Source organism: Notamacropus eugenii, chromosome 3, assembly GCF_028372415.1.
Source record: "Notamacropus eugenii isolate mMacEug1 chromosome 3, mMacEug1.pri_v2, whole genome shotgun sequence".
Classification (NCBI taxonomy): domain Eukaryota; kingdom Metazoa; phylum Chordata; class Mammalia; order Diprotodontia; family Macropodidae; genus Notamacropus; species Notamacropus eugenii.
In genome coordinates, this window is record NC_092874.1 from 362037292 (window position 1) to 362059214 (window position 21923).

Below are 21923 nucleotides of genomic sequence, written 5' to 3' on the forward strand. Positions count from 1 at the left end.
AATTGCTAATTAAGGAGGAATAAAATGGAAGATTGCTATAAGCCAATAATTTTATGGAAGAAGCCAAAGAAAAAGGTTAACTTTGCTCTACTAAAAGAACTACTCTGTAGTCTGGACAGTCTTTTGGTCATATAGGCTTTCATTTAGGAGAGAAAGTTGATTCTGACAATTAGTTCCTTTTCTACTATTCAATGCCCACTGAAAGTCTTGCGGTTTTGTGGTCTACTTGTGTGTACAGCACACAGGTCAATTTCTTTCTAAGCACCTAAGAGAAAACAGCAACATAGTAGCAAAATGTAGATGACACAATGAAAGGGAAAATGAGAACTGAAAAGTGGGAAATTCCTGTGTTCAAAAAAATTGTGGATGGCATCTCTCAATAAATAGCTGACACCCATAGAGGAAAGCCATTCACACTGCAGACCTTGGAAGAGTCAACACAGCCACCTCCTTACAAATTCGCCCTGGCCAATAGCACCATGGTACAACTGGTCCTTCTCCTGTTCCTTTCTGCTGCTGTCTCTTCTGACCAGTATGATTCACTTCGCTTCCATCAAAGAAGAACCAATCACAGGAGTTTGAGTCTCCTGAAGGAAATGATTGGAAAAATTCATCCAGAATGTCTACAGGAGGGAATGGACTTCAAGATCCCTCAGGAGATTGTACAGCCCAAGCAATGCCAAAAGGAGAATGCCACCATGGTCATCCATGAGATGCTCCAGCATATCTTCAGCCTATTTAGCAGCAAAAATGCCAGCCCTGGTGTGGATGAGACCATCATTGAGGCATTACTTGATGGAATCGATCAGCAAATGGTACATCTGGAAAAGACTTTGAAGGTCAATAGCACCTGGCGGACTGCAGAGAGCATTTTGCCTCTCAATAATTATTATCAAGGAATAATGAACTATCTGGAAAGCAAAGAGTACTGCAGCTGTGCCTGGAAGAGAGTCCAGGTGGAAATCAGGAAGAATTTTCTCTTCCTCTTCAAATGGACAGAATGTCTCAAAAACTGAAGGATCTGGAGTTTTCCCTTCAGAAACTAGACTGCTCCCAAATGTTACAGGTGTTCCTAAAACCAACTGTTGCTGCTTGGAATAGGTGCCATCCAACATAATGGACTTGAAATGCAATCTGGACAGTTTTGCGCTTTTGTTTATTTTTCAAATAGTTATTTATTTATTTATTCAAGAGATCTATTTAAGGTTGTTTTTTTTTTTTTACCTTTGAAGAATAAATTATTTTTTAATCTCATGTGTTCACTTGCCTTTTCAACTCCATTCATTTCTTCACTAAGTTTAAAAATAGTAATTTAGCAGTTGTCGTGCACTAGGCACAATGCTTCTGTATCTTTTTTCTAATTCAGTAATTTCTTACTCATTAAATTTCTCCTTTTTCTGGAGTTCTTCATTTTATTTTGGGGTTTTCAGAAAAAGAAAGAAGAGCTAAGAATTTAGAAAGCAAAGTCTGAGGAAGTTCTTTCTGAATTTGCCCTGACATATTTGGCTTCAGAGAGCTTTAAAATGCATATCTATATTTTAAAATATAAGACGAGGTCCTTGCCCTCAGGGAGCTTCTAGTCAAGGGAAACCCTCACCCCTCCTCAGCCCCTCCTACCCCTTTCCACACCTTCTTTTTACTAGTTGAAAATATGGTCCTTCCCTTCAGGATCTCTCATGTGTGCAAGATGCTGTGAAAAGAAAGGGTTGCTATAATAAATGGAAGGCTTTAGGTGGGGAGTTCCTTCACTGACATTCTTCCTTCTGTGTCATATTACTCACCTTTCATAACATTCAGTTTAGGAGTTTATGGAGATGTTTTTTCCTCACAAAGTTTCTGTTTAAAACCTCCTGCTTTTAGATTTTGTGAATTTTTGGCTTTCCTGATCAAATTTCATTTCAGCAAATCGGCTCCTCTGCTCACTCTATATCTTCCCTCTGTCATGGAGGGGAAACTACCATTAATGGTCCTCTTGGACCATTAATGCCTACTTGCTTCCCTAGCTCTTTGGTCACACACAGGGGAGATGCTGTGTCTTGGTTTTGTGTCTCACCAGCCTCACCCATTGTCACCTCTACCTTCCTGTTCTGGTTTTCTGCTCCACTTATGCCTGACATGCATCAGGAATCTCTTCCATCTTCTCAATGAATCATTAACACAGAGACCTAGATGGTCCACACACTACCTGTGCTCTCTCCTGGTGCCCTGCTACAGCTCCCCATTACCATCATGGGCACTTGGTAACGCTGGGTGAAAATGCCTATTTGGCGCCATTCAGTTACTTTCTGAACACGTGTTTCCAGAGGAAATCCACAAGAATTCTGAACTGAGGATGGTAGACAACATACTTTCTACTTCAATTCAGCTCAATTTCACCAACTCTGACCTGAATCTATGAGTTAAGTTTGCTTCCCCAAACCCTCTGATTTCTTTTTGTACTCAAAAAAGAAAGAAAGAAAGAATTTGATGGGAAAAACAAAGCAAAACAAAGTAATGCATCTAATTCAATCTGTAGTCTTGCAGGCATATTTATCTAACCCTCATGTAATATGAAACATAGTAATAGAATTTTTGAAAGAATTGACTCCTTGTATGCAATTCCCTAGTTTAGAATGTCATGAGAAAGTTTCAGTCAGTCACCATCTTAATGCAAGTTCAATGTGAGGGAACTCGGTCCTGAGAATGTGAGAAAGGATGAGAAATAATCACTTACAATTATCCTTACATGCACAAATTTTCATAGTGTTTTACCTTTGGGGGTTACAAACAAACAAAGAAACTTCTACGGTCTGTTGAGGTGAACCACTCTTAAGTGACTCGTACAAATGAGATCTTTTGCATTAAATGGTGAATGTTGTTGATTCAGGAAATTTACTCCCTAAAGTTGACTGAAGGTCCTTCAGTCTTTGTTGAAATCCCAAGTACATTTGTCTAGTCTTTAAGCAACACATGACAACTACAACCAGTAGATGGCAGCATCATTTCAATCAACTATGCACTGGTTTTTGTAGACCCTTGGCCTCACATGGAATAAGAAACTTTAGGTGGGAATTGACTATTCCAGCAAGGAACATGGGATCATTTGGAGGGTGGGAAGATTCTTTAAATTTCACCCTGTTCTGGTGGTCTTGTCTCCAAGAAGAAACATTCCCCTGAAATCCTGAAACATTCCCCCATGTCATTCCTTCTCACCTCTGGCCCTCCTGGGATGCACAGGGCACTGGCTTCTCAGGGCTTATTGATGTGACCAAGACACCCACTGTAGCTATGAAAGCATCTTCAAACTCTGTCTGCCCTGACTTCCATCACTCCCTGGCTACAGCAGACACTCCTCAGTATCTGAAGCAATCCCCAGTGAGGATGTCCACACACACAATTTTCTTCCTTCCTTCCTTCCTTGCTTCCTTGCTTCCTTCCTTTTTTCCTTTCTTTCTGTGAAAACAGTGGACCACCATCGATGTATTATGATTACATTATCTCCTCCTTCAGGGACAAGCTAGGAAGCCAAAAGAAACAATTTTTTTCATGAGAAAAAGTGGACAGGAATGGATCAATTGTGATTACCTTATCTCTTCCTCTCTCAAATCCTGTGAACACATCCCTCTTCAAAACTTCTCCACCAGGGCCAAAATTTTGACGTTAATTCTTGACTCCAAAACCTGACTTTCCTCCATGCCGTATGCCCAACCAGTTACCAAACCATGTCATTTCTTACATCACAGTATGTCTCATATATGTCTCTACTCTACTTATCCAGCTACTTCTAGAAGACACTATTGCAATAAATTCCTAATGACTTCCTCTGCCTCCTGTTTGCCCGAATGTCATCCATGCATTTTCCTCAAGCACTGACCATGTCACTATCCTGATCAATAAATGTCAGTGATTCCCTAATGTCTCTAGGATGAAACATTATTTTACTTTTACTTTATTCTTTTTTATTTGTATTGCTGTCTGTCCTGAAAATCCAGAGTATCTATGTATGTATGTATACATATTTTTTTTTCTTCTTTGGAGGAAGGAGGAATATGAGTATGGAATATTCCATATCGAATCAGAATCAGTTAATTTCTTGATTAACCTTGGTAAACTTTTCTCTTTTTTGTTTATAATAAAATAACAATAATAGGCAGCATTGACATGGCATCTACTCTATTCCAGCCTTTGGCTAAGGATTTTGGATGTATAATTTCATTTTCATCCTTACAACTATTCTGGGAGGAAGATGCTATTATGAGGCAAACCGAGGATAAGCAATTTGTCCAAGGTTATGTAGCTTTCAAGAGTCTCACGAAAAATTTGAACTCAGGTCTTCCTGACTCCAGGCCTAGCACTCTATCCATTGTGCCACCTAGATGCCTCTGTTACAAAGGACAGCTCACTAAGGTGAGGGAAGGTAATACTTTGTTTTTCCTTCAGAAACAGACAGATACACACACACACAGACATATGTATGTATACATGCATTTACATATTTATAAATAAAGGTAAATAAATGTTAGTTCTAAAAGTGGGTTGTATTTTGGAAGGTAATGTATGAAAACTTGAAAGGTTCCGGACCGGGGACAGATTTCTGCATCCTCATTATGAAGAACCTCTTTTCCTGCTCCTACATGTTGCCCCCTAAGCTTCCATAACATCAAAAGATCATATTACTATTGCTTTGGAGACATTGCTATCAAGGTCCCTTTGAGACCATCTACTCCAACACCCTCATTTTACAGATGAGGAAACTCAGGCTTAGAAAGGTGAAGTGATTTTCCCATGGTCACCTAGGGAAGAAGTGCTAGAGACACGATTGGACACAGATCCTCCAACCACAAAGACAATCTTCCTTTCACTGAAACCCAGTGAGACTATGGAGGTGCACGCTAAACATGATAAAAATGAAAGCAGAAAAAGTGATTTTCCCTTCTGGCCACTTGTTCCCCCTCCACAAAATCTTCGAAAGCTCAAGTGATGAAACAGATCAAAAGGAAACTGAAAGCACATTAGATGTGATGAAAATGGAAGCAGAAAAACGGGTCTCCCTACTGAACAAAAGGAAATTCAGCTCAGTACAGTACAATGCGATGATGTCACCAACTGAGAACGTGGATTGGAGCTAAGACAAGCCACAAGCCAAGAGTACGACCACGGGAGATGCAGTAGATTCTAAGTGACAACAAAAATTGTCAAATCTGTCCTCTCCTACAATCTAAGCTACCCCAAAGCAGGCCTTCAATAGATCCCCCACAACAGTAGTGGCACCCTGTTTTCCATGTTCACAAGTCATAAAGGGAAATCCATGAGATTGAAATTGCCCAGTTTTACTCTGCCTTATAGACAAAATAAAAATTATTTTTATTTATTAAAAATTATTAAAAAGTCTCTTGGATGTTTATTGTTAAAAGTCATCCTTGATTCAAATGAAGATATAGTCATACCTATGTTATTTTTGATCCAATTTTGTCTGTCCCATACAACAGGCCTGAATGACAGAATATGAGTGTTAGAAGGGGCCGAGTATCTCAGAAATTATTTCAGTTCAATAATTCAGTTCAAACACCTAATATTCGAAAATAGTATGTGCTTAGGTTCAGATACACACACAGAGAGCTGTCTGTTATAGGCACGGTACAGTGGAAGGAAGAAGACAGAGAAGGTATCACAGAAGAAGTCACAGTTGGGCACTGAACATGCAAATGCCAAGAGACAGAGGAAAGCACTGCAGACACACAGCTACAAGGATGTAGGAGATGGCAGGATGAGACTAAAGTAGTCAGATTTGGACCCAAAAGGAGTTAGAATACTTAGCACCTGAGTATTTTGCAGCAAGTCACTTAAATCTCTGAGAATCTTGGGTTTTCATCAATAAAATCAAAATAATATTAGTTTCCTGTGTGTTCACAAGACTTTGCAGAAGTATTTTGTAAACCTCAAATTGTTGCATACATATAAATTATTGCTATTATTGCAATTATCACAACACGATGGGCAAAGGTGGATGAGGACCTGAACTTTGGTGGGTTCAATAGTGAGGAAAAGGACGGGCAGGTGGAAGGAGCAATTCCATAGGTGATGCTGATGAGCTTCTGTAACTGACCACACTTTCACCACCCTGTGCTAGATTCTGGCGAGATACAAGATTGCCAGAATAGATCTAGTCCTGAATTTAGGGGACTTTTTACAAGTAAATCCAATGATGATTTTTTTATGGCATCTTCTAAAACCAATGTGGAAAGTAAGAGGAGAGCTCTGTAATTCCAAAAGGCATGTAATGATTTCCCCTCCACAGAACTGTCCTGTCGACACGACATAGACACGATGTCACTCTCATCAAAAAGTCTGGGTAGTTGTTCAAGATGGATATGGAGCTTATAACCCTAAAGAATTGTCCAGCCTATCTGAAAGTGAGCCTAGTTGTAGATACAAAAGTGACATGTGCCAACCTAGTGAAGAGCTCCCTGGACATTTTCTTTGAGGAATGGACCACACACAAAGTTGCTGGGACTCCTTCAAAGCCTTGGCAACCTGGTAAGACTGAATAGAGCTTGAGACCTACTTCACATAATCTTTAAGAACACAAGGTCTGCTCCACACCCCATTTTTACCATGATGAAGTGTTGGAATAGAACTGTAGTGAATTTCATAGCAATGTAAGGAGGATCATTGAAGGTAGACGGTTATATGCAAGAGAAATCATAAGGACTAGTGACATGTCAAGTTTTCTGAATACAAACAATATCTATTATGAATAATAAAATAGCTAGCACTCATCTAGCCCCAATGAGTTTTACAAATTTTGTCTTAGTTTATGCTCACAACACTCCTCACATGTAGCTGTTACTATTATCCCCATTTTACAGGTAAGCAAACTGAGGCAGATAGAGCCTTAGTGACTTGCCAAGGGTCACCTCAACAGAAAGTATCCGAGGCCAAGTTTGTAGTCAGGTCTTCCTGGCTCCAGGTCCAGTTTTCAATTCTCCAGCTGCCTCTTTGATTAAATTGTTTTAAGATAAAAGGGTTAATTGCTAATTAAGGAGGAATAAAATGGAAGATTGCTATAAGCCAATAATTTTATGGAAGAAGCCAAAGAAAAAGGTTAACTTTGCTCTACTAAAAGAACTACTCTGTAGTCTGGACAGTCTTTTGGTCATATAGGCTTTCATTTAGGAGAGAAAGTTGATTCTGACAATTAGTTCCTTTTCTACTATTCAATGCCCACTGAAAGTCTTGCGGTTTTGTGGTCTACTTGTGTGTACAGCACACAGGTCAATTTCTTTCTAAGCACCTAAGAGAAAACAGCAACATAGTAGCAAAATGTAGATGACACAATGAAAGGGAAAATGAGAACTGAAAAGTGGGAAATTCCTGTGTTCAAGAAAATTGTGGATGGCATCTCTCAATAAATAGCTGACACCCATAGAGGAAAGCCATTCACACTGCAGACCTTGGAAGAGTCAACACAGCCACCTCCTTACAAATTCGCCCTGGCCAATAGCACCATGGTACAACTGGTCCTTCTCCTGTTCCTTTCTGCTGCTGTCTCTTCTGACCAGTATGATTCACTTCGCTTCCATCAAAGAAGAACCAATCACAGGAGTTTGAGTCTCCTGAAGGAAATGATTGGAAAAATTCATCCAGAATGTCTACAGGAGGGAATGGACTTCAAGATCCCTCAGGAGATTGTACAGCCCAAGCAATGCCAAAAGGAGAATGCCACCATGGTCATCCATGAGATGCTCCAGCATATCTTCAGCCTATTTAGCAGCAAAAATGCCAGCCTTGGTGTGGATGAGACCATCACTGAGGCATTCCTCGATGGAATCGATCAGCAAATGGTACATCTGGAAAAGACTTTGAAGGTCAATAGCACCTGGTTGACTGCAGACAGCATCTTGCCTCTCAACAATTATTATCAAGGAATAATGAACTATCTGGAAAGCAAAGAGTACTGCAGCTGTGCCTGGAAGAGAGTCCAGGTGGAAATCAGGAAGAATTTTCTCTTCCTCTTCAAATGGACAGAATGTCTCAGAAACTGAAAGATCTGGAGATTTCCCTTCACAAACTAGACAGTGCGTACAAACGTTACAGGTGTTCCTAAAACCAACTGCTGCTGCTGGGAATAGGTGCCATCCAACGTATTGGACTTGACATGAAATCTGGACAGTTTTGCAGTTTTGTTTATTTTTCAAATAGTCATTTATTTATTTATCCATGTATTCATCCATCCATCCATTCATCCATCCATCCATCCATCCATCCATCCATCCATTTATTTATTTATTTGTTTGTTTGTTTATTTATTAATTTATTTATTTATTTGAGACATGTATTTATGGGTATTTTTTTACCTTTGAACAATAAATTATTTTTTAATCTCATGTGTTCACTTGCCTTTTCAACTCCATTCATTTCTTCACTAAGTTTAAAAATAGTAATTTAGCCGTTGTCGTGCACTAGGCACAATGCTTCTGTATCTTTTTTCTAATTCAGTAATTTCTTACTCATTAAATTTCTCCTTTTTCTGGAGTTCTTCATTTTATTTTGGGGTTTTCAGAAAAAGAAAGAAGAGCTAAGAATTTAGAAAGCAAAGTCAGAGGAAGTTCTTTCTGAATTTGCCCTGACATATTTGGCTTCAGAGAGCTTTAAAATGCATATCTACATTTTAAAATATAAGACAAGGCCCTTGCCCTCAGGGAGCTTCTAGTCAAGGGAAACGCTCTCCCCTCCCCAACCCCTCCTACCCCTTTCCACACCTTCTTTTTACTAGTTGAAAATATGGTCCTTCCCTTCAGGATCTCTCATGTGTGCAAGATGTTGTGAAAAGAAAGGGTTGTTATAATAAATGGAAGGCTTTAGGTGGGGAGTTCCTTCACTGACATTCTTCCTTCTGTGTCATATTACTCACCTTTCATAACATTCAGTTTAGGAGTTTATGGAGATGTCTTTTCCTCACAAAGTTTCAGTGTCAAACCTCCTACTTTTAGATTTTGAGAATTTTTGTCTTTCCTGATCAAATTTCATTGCAGAGAATAGGCTCCTCTGCTCACTCTACATCTTCCCTCTCTCGTGGAGGGGAAACTACCATTAATGGTCCTCTTGGACCATTAATGGCTACTTACTTTCCTAGCTCTTTGGTCACACACAGGGGAGATGCTGTGTCTTGGTTTTGTGTCTCACCAGCCTCACCCATTGTCACCTCTGCCTTCCTGTTCTGGTTTTCTGCTCCACTTATGCCTGACATGCATCAGGAATCTCTTCCATCTTCTCAATGAATCATTAACACAGAGACCTGGATGGTCCACACACTACCTGTGCTCTCTCCTGGTGCCCTGCTACAGCTCCCATTACCATCATGGGCCCTTGGTAACACTGGGTGAAAATGCCTATTTGGTGCCATTTAGTTATTTTCTGAACACGTGTTTCTAGAGGAAATCCACAAGAATTATGAACTGAGGATGGTAGACAACATACTTTCTACTTCAATTCAGCTCAATTTCACCAACTCTGACCTGAATCTATGAGTTAAGTTTGCTTCCCCAAACCCTCTGATTTCTTTTTGTACTCAAAAAAGAAAGAAAGAAAGAATTTGATGGGAAAAACAAAGCAAAACAAAGTAATGCATCTAATTCAATCTGTAGTCTTGCAGGCATATTTATGTACCCCTCATGTAATATGAAATGTACTAATAGAATTTTTAAAAGAATTGACTCCTTGTATGAAATTCCCTAGTTTAGAATGTCATGAGAAAGTTTCAGTCAGTCACCATCTTAATGCAAGTTCAATGTGAAGGAACTGGGTCCTGAGAATGTGAGAAAGGATGAGAAATAATCACTTAGAATTATCCTTAAATGCACAAATTGTCATAGTGTTTTTACCTTTGGGGGTTACAAACAAACAAAGAAACTTCTAGGGTCTATTGAGGTGAACCACTCTTAAGTGACTCGTACAAATGCCATCTTTTGCATTAAATGGTGAATGTTGTTGATTCAGGAAATTTACTCCCTAAAGTTGACTGAAGGTCCTTCAGTCTTTGTTGAAATCCCAAGTACATTTGTCTAGTCTTTAAGCAACACATGACAACTACAACCAGTAGATGGCAGCATCATTTCAATCAACTATGCACTGGTTTTTGTAGACCCTTGGCCTCACATGGAATAAGAAACTTTAGGTGGGAATTGACTATTCCAGCAAGGAACATGGGATCATTTGGAGGGTGGGAAGATTCTTTAAATTTCACCCTGTTCTGGTGGTCTTGTCTCCAAGAAGAAACATTCCCCTGAAATCCTGAAACATTCCCCCATGTCATTCCTTCTCACCTCTGGCCCTCCTGGGATGCACAGGGCACTGGCTTCTCAGGGCTTATTGATGTGACCAAGACACCCACTGTAGCTATGAAAGCATCTTCAAACTCTGTCTGCCCTGACTTCCATCACTCCCTGGCTACAGCAGACACTCCTCAGTATCTGAAGCAATCCCCAGTGAGGATGTCCACACACACAATTTTCTTCCTTCCTTCCTTCCTTCCTTCCTTCCTTGTTTCCTTTCTTTCTGTGAAAACAGTGGACCACCATCGATGTATTATGATTACATTATCTCCTCCTTCAGGGACAAGCTAGGAAGCCAAAAGAAACAATTTTTTTCATGAGAAAAAGTGGACAGGAATGGATCAATTGTGATTACCTTATCTCTTCCTCTCTCAAATCCTGTGAACACATCCCTCTTCAAAACTTCTCCACCAGGGCCAAAATTTTGACGTTAATTCTTGACTCCAAAACCTGACTTTCCTCCATGCCGTATGCCCAACCAGTTACCAAACCATGTCATTTCTTACATCACAGTATGTCTCATATATGTCTCTACTCTACTTATCCAGCTACTTCTAGAAGACACTATTGCAATAAATTCCTAATGACTTCCTCTGCCTCCTGTTTGCCCGAATGTCATCCATGCATTTTCCTCAAGCACTGACCATGTCACTATCCTGATCAATAAATGTCAGTGATTCCCTAATGTCTCTAGGATGAAACATTATTTTACTTTTACTTTATTCTTTTTTATTTGTATTGCTGTCTGTCCTGAAAATCCAGAGTATCTATGTATGTATGTATACATATTTTTTTTTCTTCTTTGGAGGAAGGAGGAATATGAGTATGGAATATTCCATATCGAATCAGAATCAGTTAATTTCTTGATTAACCTTGGTAAACTTTTCTCTTTTTTGTTTATAATAAAATAACAATAACAAGCACCATTGACATGGCATCTACTATATTGCAGCCTTTGGCTAAGGATTTTGGATGTATAATTTCATTTTCATCCTTACAACTATTCTGGGAGGAAGATGCTATTATGAGGCAAACCGAGGATAAGCAATTTGTCCAAGGTTATGTAGCTTTCAAGAGTCTCACGAAAAATTTGAACTCAGGTCTTCCTGACTCCAGGCCTAGCACTCTATCCATTGTGCCACCTAGATGCCTCTGTTACAAAGGACAGCTCACTAAGGTGAGGGAAGGTAATACTTTGTTTTTCCTTCAGAAACAGACAGATACACACATACACAGACATATGTATGTATACATGCATTTACATATTTATAAATAAAGGTGATAAAAATGTAAATAAATGTTAGTTCTAAAAGTGGGTTGTATTTTGGAAGGTAATGTATGAAAACTTGAAAGGTTCCGGACCGGGGACAGATTTCTGCATCCTCATTATGAAGAACCTCTTTTCCTGCTCCTACATGTTGCCCCCTAAGCTTCCATAACATCAAAAGATCATATTACTATTGCTTTGGAGACATTGCTATCAAGGTCCCTTTGAGACCATCTACTCCAACACCCTCATTTTACAGATGAGGAAACTCAGGCTTAGAAAGGTGAAGTGATTTTCCCATGGTCACCTAGGGAAGAAGTGCTAGAGACATGATTGGACACAGATCCTCCAACCACAAAGACAATCTTCCTTTCACTGAAACCCAGTGAGACTATGGGGGTGCACGCTAAACATGATAAAAATGAAAGCAGAAAAAGTGATTTTCCCTTCTGGCCACTTGTTCCCCCTCCACAAAATCTTCGAAAGCTCAAGTGATGAAACAGATCAAAAGGAAACTGAAAGCACATTAGATGTGATGAAAATGGAAGCAGAAAAACGGGTCTCCCTACTGAACAAAAGGAAATTCAGCTCAGTACAGTACAATGCGATGATGTCACCAACTGAGAACGTGGATTGGAGCTAAGACAAGCCACAAGCCAAGAGTACGACCACGGGAGATGCAGTAGATTCTAAGTGACAACAAAAATTGTCAAATCTGTCCTCTCCTACAATCTAAGCTACCCCAAAGCAGGCCTTCAATAGATCCCCCACAACAGTAGTGGCACCCTGTTTTCCATGTTCACAAGTCATAAAGGGAAATCCATGAGATTGAAATTGCCCAGTTTTACTCTGCCTTATAGACAAAATAAAAATTATTTTTATTTATTAAAAATTATTAAAAAGTCTCTTGGATGTTTATTGTTAAAAGTCATCCTTGATTCAAATGAAGATATAGTCATACCTATGTTATTTTTGATCCAATTTTGTCTGTCCCATACAACAGGCCTGAATGACAGAATATGAGTGTTAGAAGGGGCCGAGTATCTCAGAAATTATTTCAGTTCAATAATTCAGTTCAAACACCTAATATTCGAAAATAGTATGTGCTTAGGTTCAGATACACACACAGAGAGCTGTCTGTTATAGGCACGGTACAGTGGAAGGAAGAAGACAGAGAAGGTATCACAGAAGAAGTCACAGTTGGGCACTGAACATGCAAATGCCAAGAGACAGAGGAAAGCACTGCAGACACACAGCTACAAGGATGTAGGAGATGGCAGGATGAGACTAAAGTAGTCAGATTTGGACCCAAAAGGAGTTAGAATACTTAGCACCTGAGTATTTTGCAGCAAGTCACTTAAATCTCTGAGAATCTTGGGTTTTCATCAATAAAATCAAAATAATATTAGTTTCCTGTGTGTTCACAAGACTTTGCAGAAGTATTTTGTAAACCTCAAATTGTTGCATACATATAAATTATTGCTATTATTGCAATTATCACAACACGATGGGCAAAGGTGGATGAGGACCTGAACTTTGGTGGGTTCAATAGTGAGGAAAAGGACGGGCAGGTGGAAGGAGCAATTCCATAGGTGATGCTGATGAGCTTCTGTAACTGACCACACTTTCACCACCCTGTGCTAGATTCTGGCGAGATACAAGATTGCCAGAATAGATCTAGTCCTGAATTTAGGGGACTTTTTACAAGTAAATCCAATGATGATTTTTTTATGGCATCTTCTAAAACCAATGTGGAAAGTAAGAGGAGAGCTCTGTAATTCCAAAAGGCATGTAATGATTTCCCCTCCACAGAACTGTCCTGTCGACACGACATAGACACGATGTCACTCTCATCAAAAAGTCTGGGTAGTTGTTCAAGATGGATATGGAGCTTATAACCCTAAAGAATTGTCCAGCCTATCTGAAAGTGAGCCTAGTTGTAGATACAAAAGTGACATGTGCCAACCTAGTGAAGAGCTCCCTGGACATTTTCTTTGAGGAATGGACCACACACAAAGTTGCTGGGACTCCTTCAAAGCCTTGGCAACCTGGTAAGACTGAATAGAGCTTGAGACCTACTTCACATAATCTTTAAGAACACAAGGTCTGCTCCACACCCCATTTTTACCATGATGAAGTGTTGGAATAGAACTGTAGTGAATTTCATAGCAATGTAAGGAGGATCATTGAAGGTAGACGGTTATATGCAAGAGAAATCATAAGGACTAGTGACATGTCAAGTTTTCTGAATACAAACAATATCTATTATGAATAATAAAATAGCTAGCACTCATCTAGCCCCAATGAGTTTTACAAATTTTGTCTTAGTTTATGCTCACAACACTCCTCACATGTAGCTGTTACTATTATCCCCATTTTACAGGTAAGCAAACTGAGGCAGATAGAGCCTTAGTGACTTGCCAATGGTCACCTCAACAGAAAGTATCCGAGGCCAAGTTTGTAGTCAGGTCTTCCTGGCTCCAGGTCCAGTTTTCAATTCTCCAGTTGCCTCTTTGATTAAATTGTTTTAAGATAAAAGGGTTAATTGCTAATTAAGGAGGAATAAAATTGAAGATTGCTATAAGCCAATAATTTTATGGAAGAAGCCAAAGGAAAAGGTTAACTTTGCTCTACTAAAAGAACTACTCTGTAGTCTGGACAGTCTTTTGGTCATATAGGCTTTCATTTAGGAGAGAAAGTTGATTCTGACAATTAGTTCCTTTTCTACTATTCAATGCCCACTGAAAGTCTTGCGGTTTTGTGGTCTACTTGTAGGTACAGCACACAGGTCAATTTCTTTCTAAGCACCTAAGAGAAAACAGCAACATAGTAGCAAAATGTAGATGACACAATGAAAGGGAAAATGAGAACTGAAAAGTGGGAAATTCCTGTGTTCAAGAAAATTGTGGATGGCATCTCTCAATAAATAGCTGACACCCATAGAGGAAAGCCATTCACACTGCAGACCTTGGAAGAGTCAACACAGCCACCTCCTTACAAATTCGCCCTGGCCAATAGCACCATGGTACAACTGGTCCTTCTCCTGTTCCTTTCTGCTGCTGTCTCTTCTGACCAGTATGATTCACTTCGCTTCCATCAAAGAAGAACCAATCACAGGAGTTTGAGTCTCCTGAAGGAAATGATTGGAAAAATTCATCCAGAATGTCTACAGGAGGGAATGGACTTCAAGATCCCTCAGGAGATTGTACAGCCCAAGCAATGCCAAAAGGAGAATGCCACCATGGTCATCCATGAGATGCTCCAGCATATCTTCAGCCTATTTAGCAGCAAAAATGCCAGCCTTGGTGTGGATGAGACCATCACTGAGGCATTCCTCGATGGAATCGATCAGCAAATGGTACATCTGGAAAAGACTTTGAAGGTCAATAGCACCTGGTTGACTGCAGACAGCATCTTGCCTCTCAACAATTATTATCAAGGAATAATGAACTATCTGGAAAGCAAAGAGTACTGCAGCTGTGCCTGGAAGAGAGTCCAGGTGGAAATCAGGAAGAATTTTCTCTTCCTCTTCAAATGGACAGAATGTCTCAGAAACTGAAAGATCTGGAGATTTCCCTTCACAAACTAGACAGTGCGTACAAACGTTACAGGTGTTCCTAAAACCAACTGCTGCTGCTGGGAATAGGTGCCATCCAACGTATTGGACTTGACATGAAATCTGGACAGTTTTGCAGTTTTGTTTATTTTTCAAATAGTCATTTATTTATTTATCCATGTATTCATCCATCCATCCATTCATCCATCCATCCATCCATCCATCCATCCATCCATCCATTTATTTATTTATTTGTTTGTTTGTTTATTTATTAATTTATTTATTTATTTGAGACATGTATTTATGGGTATTTTTTTACCTTTGAACAATAAATTATTTTTTAATCTCATGTGTTCACTTGCCTTTTCAACTCCATTCATTTCTTCACTAAGTTTAAAAATAGTAATTTAGCCGTTGTCGTGCACTAGGCACAATGCTTCTGTATCTTTTTTCTAATTCAGTAATTTCTTACTCATTAAATTTCTCCTTTTTCTGGAGTTCTTCATTTTATTTTGGGGTTTTCAGAAAAAGAAAGAAGAGCTAAGAATTTAGAAAGCAAAGTCAGAGGAAGTTCTTTCTGAATTTGCCCTGACATATTTGGCTTCAGAGAGCTTTAAAATGCATATCTACATTTTAAAATATAAGACAAGGCCCTTGCCCTCAGGGAGCTTCTAGTCAAGGGAAACGCTCTCCCCTCCCCAACCCCTCCTACCCCTTTCCACACCTTCTTTTTACTAGTTGAAAATATGGTCCTTCCCTTCAGGATCTCTCATGTGTGCAAGATGTTGTGAAAAGAAAGGGTTGTTATAATAAATGGAAGGCTTTAGGTGGGGAGTTCCTTCACTGACATTCTTCCTTCTGTGTCATATTACTCACCTTTCATAACATTCAGTTTAGGAGTTTATGGAGATGTCTTTTCCTCACAAAGTTTCAGTGTCAAACCTCCTACTTTTAGATTTTGAGAATTTTTGTCTTTCCTGATCAAATTTCATTGCAGAGAATAGGCTCCTCTGCTCACTCTACATCTTCCCTCTCTCGTGGAGGGGAAACTACCATTAATGGTCCTCTTGGACCATTAATGGCTACTTACTTTCCTAGCTCTTTGGTCACACACAGGGGAGATGCTGTGTCTTGGTTTTGTGTCTCACCAGCCTCACCCATTGTCACCTCTGCCTTCCTGTTCTGGTTTTCTGCTCCACTTATGCCTGACATGCATCAGGAATCTCTTCCATCTTCTCAATGAATCATTAACACAGAGACCTGGATGGTCCACACACTACCTGTGCTCTCTCCTGGTGCCCTGCTACAGCTCCCATTACCATCATGGGCCCTTGGTAACACTGGGTGAAAATGCCTATTTGGTGCCATTTAGTTATTTTCTGAACACGTGTTTCTAGAGGAAATCCACAAGAATTATGAACTGAGGATGGTAGACAACATACTTTCTACTTCAATTCAGCTCAATTTCACCAACTCTGACCTGAATCTATGAGTTAAGTTTGCTTCCCCAAACCCTCTGATTTCTTTTTGTACTCAAAAAAGAAAGAAAGAAAGAATTTGATGGGAAAAACAAAGCAAAACAAAGTAATGCATCTAATTCAATCTGTAGTCTTGCAGGCATATTTATGTACCCCTCATGTAATATGAAATGTACTAATAGAATTTTTAAAAGAATTGACTCCTTGTATGAAATTCCCTAGTTTAGAATGTCATGAGAAAGTTTCAGTCAGTCACCATCTTAATGCAAGTTCAATGTGAAGGAACTGGGTCCTGAGAATGTGAGAAAGGATGAGAAATAATCACTTAGAATTATCCTTAAATGCACAAATTGTCATAGTGTTTTTACCTTTGGGGGTTACAAACAAACAAAGAAACTTCTAGGGTCTATTGAGGTGAACCACTCTTAAGTGACTCGTACAAATGCCATCTTTTGCATTAAATGGTGAATGTTGTTGATTCAGGAAATTTACTCCCTAAAGTTGACTGAAGGTCCTTCAGTCTTTGTTGAAATCCCAAGTACATTTGTCTAGTCTTTAAGCAACACATGACAACTACAACCAGTAGATGGCAGCATCATTTCAATCAACTATGCACTGGTTTTTGTAGACCCTTGGCCTCACATGGAATAAGAAACTTTAGGTGGGAATTGACTATTCCAGCAAGGAACATGGGATCATTTGGAGGGTGGGAAGATTCTTTAAATTTCACCCTGTTCTGGTGGTCTTGTCTCCAAGAAGAAACATTCCCCTGAAATCCTGAAACATTCCCCCATGTCATTCCTTCTCACCTCTGGCCCTCCTGGGATGCACAGGGCACTGGCTTCTCAGGGCTTATTGATGTGACCAAGACACCCACTGTAGCTATGAAAGCATCTTCAAACTCTGTCTGCCCTGACTTCCATCACTCCCTGGCTACAGCAGACACTCCTCAGTATCTGAAGCAATCCCCAGTGAGGATGTCCACACACACAATTTTCTTCCTTCCTTCCTTCCTTGCTTCCTTGCTTCCTTCCTTTTTTCCTTTCTTTCTGTGAAAACAGTGGACCACCATCGATGTATTATGATTACATTATCTCCTCCTTCAGGGACAAGCTAGGAAGCCAAAAGAAACAATTTTTTTCATGAGAAAAAGTGGACAGGAATGGATCAATTGTGATTACCTTATCTCTTCCTCTCTCAAATCCTGTGAACACATCCCTCTTCAAAACTTCTCCACCAGGGCCAAAATTTTGACGTTAATTCTTGACTCCAAAACCTGACTTTCCTCCATGCCGTATGCCCAACCAGTTACCAAACCATGTCATTTCTTACATCACAGTATGTCTCATATATGTCTCTACTCTACTTATCCAGCTACTTCTAGAAGACACTATTGCAATAAATTCCTAATGACTTCCTCTGCCTCCTGTTTGCCCGAATGTCATCCATGCATTTTCCTCAAGCACTGACCATGTCACTATCCTGATCAATAAATGTCAGTGATTCCCTAATGTCTCTAGGATGAAACATTATTTTACTTTTACTTTATTCTTTTTTATTTGTATTGCTGTCTGTCCTGAAAATCCAGAGTATCTATGTATGTATGTATACATATTTTTTTTTCTTCTTTGGAGGAAGGAGGAATATGAGTATGGAATATTCCATATCGAATCAGAATCAGTTAATTTCTTGATTAACCTTGGTAAACTTTTCTCTTTTTTGTTTATAATAAAATAACAATAATAGGCAGCATTGACATGGCATCTACTCTATTCCAGCCTTTGGCTAAGGATTTTGGATGTATAATTTCATTTTCATCCTTACAACTATTCTGGGAGGAAGATGCTATTATGAGGCAAACCGAGGATAAGCAATTTGTCCAAGGTTATGTAGCTTTCAAGAGTCTCACGAAAAATTTGAACTCAGGTCTTCCTGACTCCAGGCCTAGCACTCTATCCATTGTGCCACCTAGATGCCTCTGTTACAAAGGACAGCTCACTAAGGTGAGGGAAGGTAATACTTTGTTTTTCCTTCAGAAACAGACAGATACACACACACACAGACATATGTATGTATACATGCATTTACATATTTATAAATAAAGGTAAATAAATGTTAGTTCTAAAAGTGGGTTGTATTTTGGAAGGTAATGTATGAAAACTTGAAAGGTTCCGGACCGGGGACAGATTTCTGCATCCTCATTATGAAGAACCTCTTTTCCTGCTCCTACATGTTGCCCCCTAAGCTTCCACAACATCAAAAGATCATATTACTATTGCTTTGGAGACATTGCTATCAAGGTCCCTTTGAGACCATCTACTCCAACACCCTCATTTTACAGATGAGGAAACTCAGGCTTAGAAAGGTGAAGTGATTTTCCCATGGTCACCTAGGGAAGAAGTGCTAGAGACATGATTGGACACAGATCCTCCAACCACAAAGACAATCTTCCTTTCACTGAAACCCAGTGAGACTATGGGGGTGCACACTAAACATGATAAAAATGAAAGCAGAAAAAGTGATTTTCCCCTCTGGCCACTTGTTCCCCCTCCACAAAATCTTCGAAAGCTCAAGTGATGAAACAGATCAAAAGGAAACTGAAAGCACATTAGATGTGATGAAAATGGAAGCAGAAAAACGGGTCTCCCTACTGAACAAAAGGAAATTCAGCTCAGTACAGTACAATGCGATGATGTCACCAACTGAGAACGTGGATTGGAGCTAAGACAAGCCACAAGCCAAGAGTACGACCACGGGAGATGCAGTAGATTCTAAGTGACAACAAAAATTGTCAAATCTGTCCTCTCCTACAATCTAAGCTACCCCAAAGCAGGCCTTCAATAGATCCCCCACAACAGTAGTGGCACCCTGTTTTCCATGTTCACAAGTCATAAAGGGAAATCCATGAGATTGAAATTGCCCAGTTTTACTCTGCCATATAGACAAAATAAAAATTATTTTTATTTATTAAAAATTATTAAAAAGTCTCTTGGATGTTTATTGTTAAAAGTCATCCTTGATTCAAATGAAGATATAGTCATACCTATGTTATTTTTGATCCAATTTTGTCTGTCCCATACAACAGGCCTGAATGACAGAATATGAGTGTTAGAAGGGGCCGAGTATCTCAGAAATTATTTCAGTTCAATAATTCAGTTCAAAAACCTAATATTCAATAACAATACGTGCTTAGGTTCAGATACACACACAGAGAGCTGTCTATTATAGGCACGGTACAGTGGAAGGAAGAAGACAGAGAAGGCATCATAGAGGAAGTCACAGTTGGGCACTGAACATGCAAATGCCAAGAGACAGAGGAAAGCACTGCAGACACACAGCTACAAGGAAGTAGGAAATGGCAGGAGGGGACTAAAGTAGTCAGATTTGGACCCAAAAGGAGTTAGAATACTTAGCACCTGAGTATTTTGCAGCAAGTCACTTAAATCTCTGAGAATCTTGGGTTTTCATCAATAAAATCAAAATAATATTAGTTTCCTGTGTGTTCACAAGACTTTGCAGAAGTATTTTGTAAACCTTAAATTGTTGCATACATATAAATTATTGCTATTATTGCAATTATCACAACACGATGGGCAAAGGTGGATGAGGACCTGAACTTTGGTGGGTTCAATAGTGAGGAAAAGGAAGGGCAGGTGGAAGGAGCAATTCTATAGGTGATGCTGATGAGCTTCTGTAACTGACCACACTTTCACCACCCTGTGCTAGATTCTGGCGAGATACAAGATTGCCAGAAGAGACCTAGTGCTGAATGATGATTTTTTTATGGCATCCTCGAAAACCAATGTGGAAAGTAAGTAAAAGAAAGTAGAAAGTGCTGGGAAAGTCCATGCTAAGAAATGACAACTCCACTTAATACTATTTAAGAGAGAGTGGCTTAGAGGCCAGATAACCCAAGAAGCTGAGACAAAGGCTCACTGGTCTCCCAGCCCAGCCAAATTCAAACTATCTTCAGTGTCACCATGACCTCCTGGACCTTGTTGCCAGTTTCCCTGATGCTGCTCTGCTCCAGCATCCTGGGCTCCCTGGGCTGTGACCTGACTCAGGACCTTCTGGAAGACTTCTCCCTTCTGCACCAAATGAGCACATATTCCTTGGGGCCATGTTGGAAGGACAGGGCCAACTTCAACTTCCCAAAGGAAGCCATGGTAGGTTGTCAACTCCAGAGGGAAAATGGCACAGTCATTGTTCATGACATGCTCCAGCAGATCTTCTCCATCTTCAACCTGAATGCCACTCCTGCTGCTTGGAATCAGACCCAGCTCATACAACTGCTCAGTGGACTGGATCAGCAGCTGGAACAGCTGGAGAGATGTGTTGGGCAGGATGTGGAGTGGGAAGAGCCTTCCTTGGGAAGTGAACATACCAGTCTGGCCCTGAAGAGTTACTTTCAAGGGATAAGTAAATACCTACAAGATAAAGAGTACAGCCACTGTGCCTGGGAAATTGTGAGAGTAGAGATGAGGAAGATTTTTCTGTTCATGAGCAAACTCACAAGAAAACTCAGGGACTGAGGATAAAGAAATGGCCTCTCCAAACACTTCAGTTCCTTGACCAATTTCCTGTTTCCAGCATTCAATAATTAAAAAGGACAGACCTTTCTGTATCATCTGAAAATCATCTGAATTCAGAGTGTTGTTTTTATGTTCTTTTTCTTGAGAGGCAATTGGAGTTAAGTGATCAACTTAGAGTGACAGAGCCAGCAACTGTCAAGTGTCTGAGGCTAGATTTGAACTCAAGTCCTCTTGACTTCCAGGCTATCAACTGTGCCACCTAAGTGCCACTCACTGGAGTGTTTTCAAAATAATTTAAGTTGTTATTTATAAAAATGTAGGGTCTAACAGTACAGAATAGTTTCATCTGTACTCAGTGGTGAAATAGTTGTAATGGTATGACTGAGACTGATATGTATTATATAATATTAATATTTTATGATTATATAATATTTATAACTGATATATATTTATGTTGGTCATTATTATTCATTGAGATGAGTATGTGTTTGTGTGGTATTAATAATGTGCTATTTTTATATTAAATCTAATTTTTAAAAAGCTTTTGTCTCATTATTTTTACTAAATAAACTCCCATTGAAAAGCTCACTATATGTTCCCAAGGGAATGGATAACAGATTCAGTGGAAATATTCAATTCAAGCAACATTTATCAAGCACTTACTGTATACAGGGCAATGAAGGAGATGCTGGTAATACAGAGAGGAAGAATTGTCCGCTTACTTCCCTCAGAAAGATAATAGTTTCATGGAGGGTTTCTCAACCTAAGATCCATAAG

The 21923-nt window shown here is 39.5% G+C and overlaps 4 protein-coding genes across 4 annotated transcripts; all 4 read left to right on the forward strand.

Moving 5' to 3' along the window:
- The first annotated feature begins 479 nt into the window (after nt 1-479).
- LOC140496922 (interferon beta-like) lies at nt 480-1016 on the forward strand. The gene has a single exon (XM_072597340.1). It carries the CDS (start codon nt 480-482, stop codon nt 1014-1016), a length of 537 nt encoding a protein of 178 aa, XP_072453441.1.
- Nucleotides 1017-7487: 6471 nt separating this feature from the next.
- On the forward strand, nt 7488-8084 carry LOC140496925 (interferon beta-like). Its single transcript, XM_072597343.1, has one exon. It carries the CDS (start codon nt 7488-7490, stop codon nt 8022-8024), a length of 537 nt encoding a protein of 178 aa, XP_072453444.1. The 3' UTR covers nt 8025-8084.
- Nucleotides 8085-14602: 6518 nt separating this feature from the next.
- On the forward strand, nt 14603-15199 carry LOC140496928 (interferon beta-like). Its single transcript, XM_072597344.1, has one exon. It carries the CDS (start codon nt 14603-14605, stop codon nt 15137-15139), a length of 537 nt encoding a protein of 178 aa, XP_072453445.1. The 3' UTR covers nt 15140-15199.
- A 5395-nt stretch (nt 15200-20594) lies between these two features.
- On the forward strand, nt 20595-21146 carry LOC140496924 (interferon tau-2-like). The gene has a single exon (XM_072597342.1). The coding sequence runs from the start codon at nt 20595-20597 to the stop codon at nt 21144-21146; it is 552 nt and encodes a 183-aa protein (XP_072453443.1).
- The last annotated feature ends 777 nt before the right edge of the window (nt 21147-21923 follow it).

What these genes read in the sequence shown, in the direction of transcription:
- LOC140496922 (XM_072597340.1), top strand. Translation starts at nt 480, where the DNA reads ATGGTACAACTGGTCCTTCTCCTGTTCCTTTCTGCTGCTGTCTCTTCT.
- LOC140496925 (XM_072597343.1), top strand. Translation starts at nt 7,488, where the DNA reads ATGGTACAACTGGTCCTTCTCCTGTTCCTTTCTGCTGCTGTCTCTTCT.
- LOC140496928 (XM_072597344.1), top strand. Translation starts at nt 14,603, where the DNA reads ATGGTACAACTGGTCCTTCTCCTGTTCCTTTCTGCTGCTGTCTCTTCT.
- LOC140496924 (XM_072597342.1), top strand. Translation starts at nt 20,595, where the DNA reads ATGACCTCCTGGACCTTGTTGCCAGTTTCCCTGATGCTGCTCTGCTCC.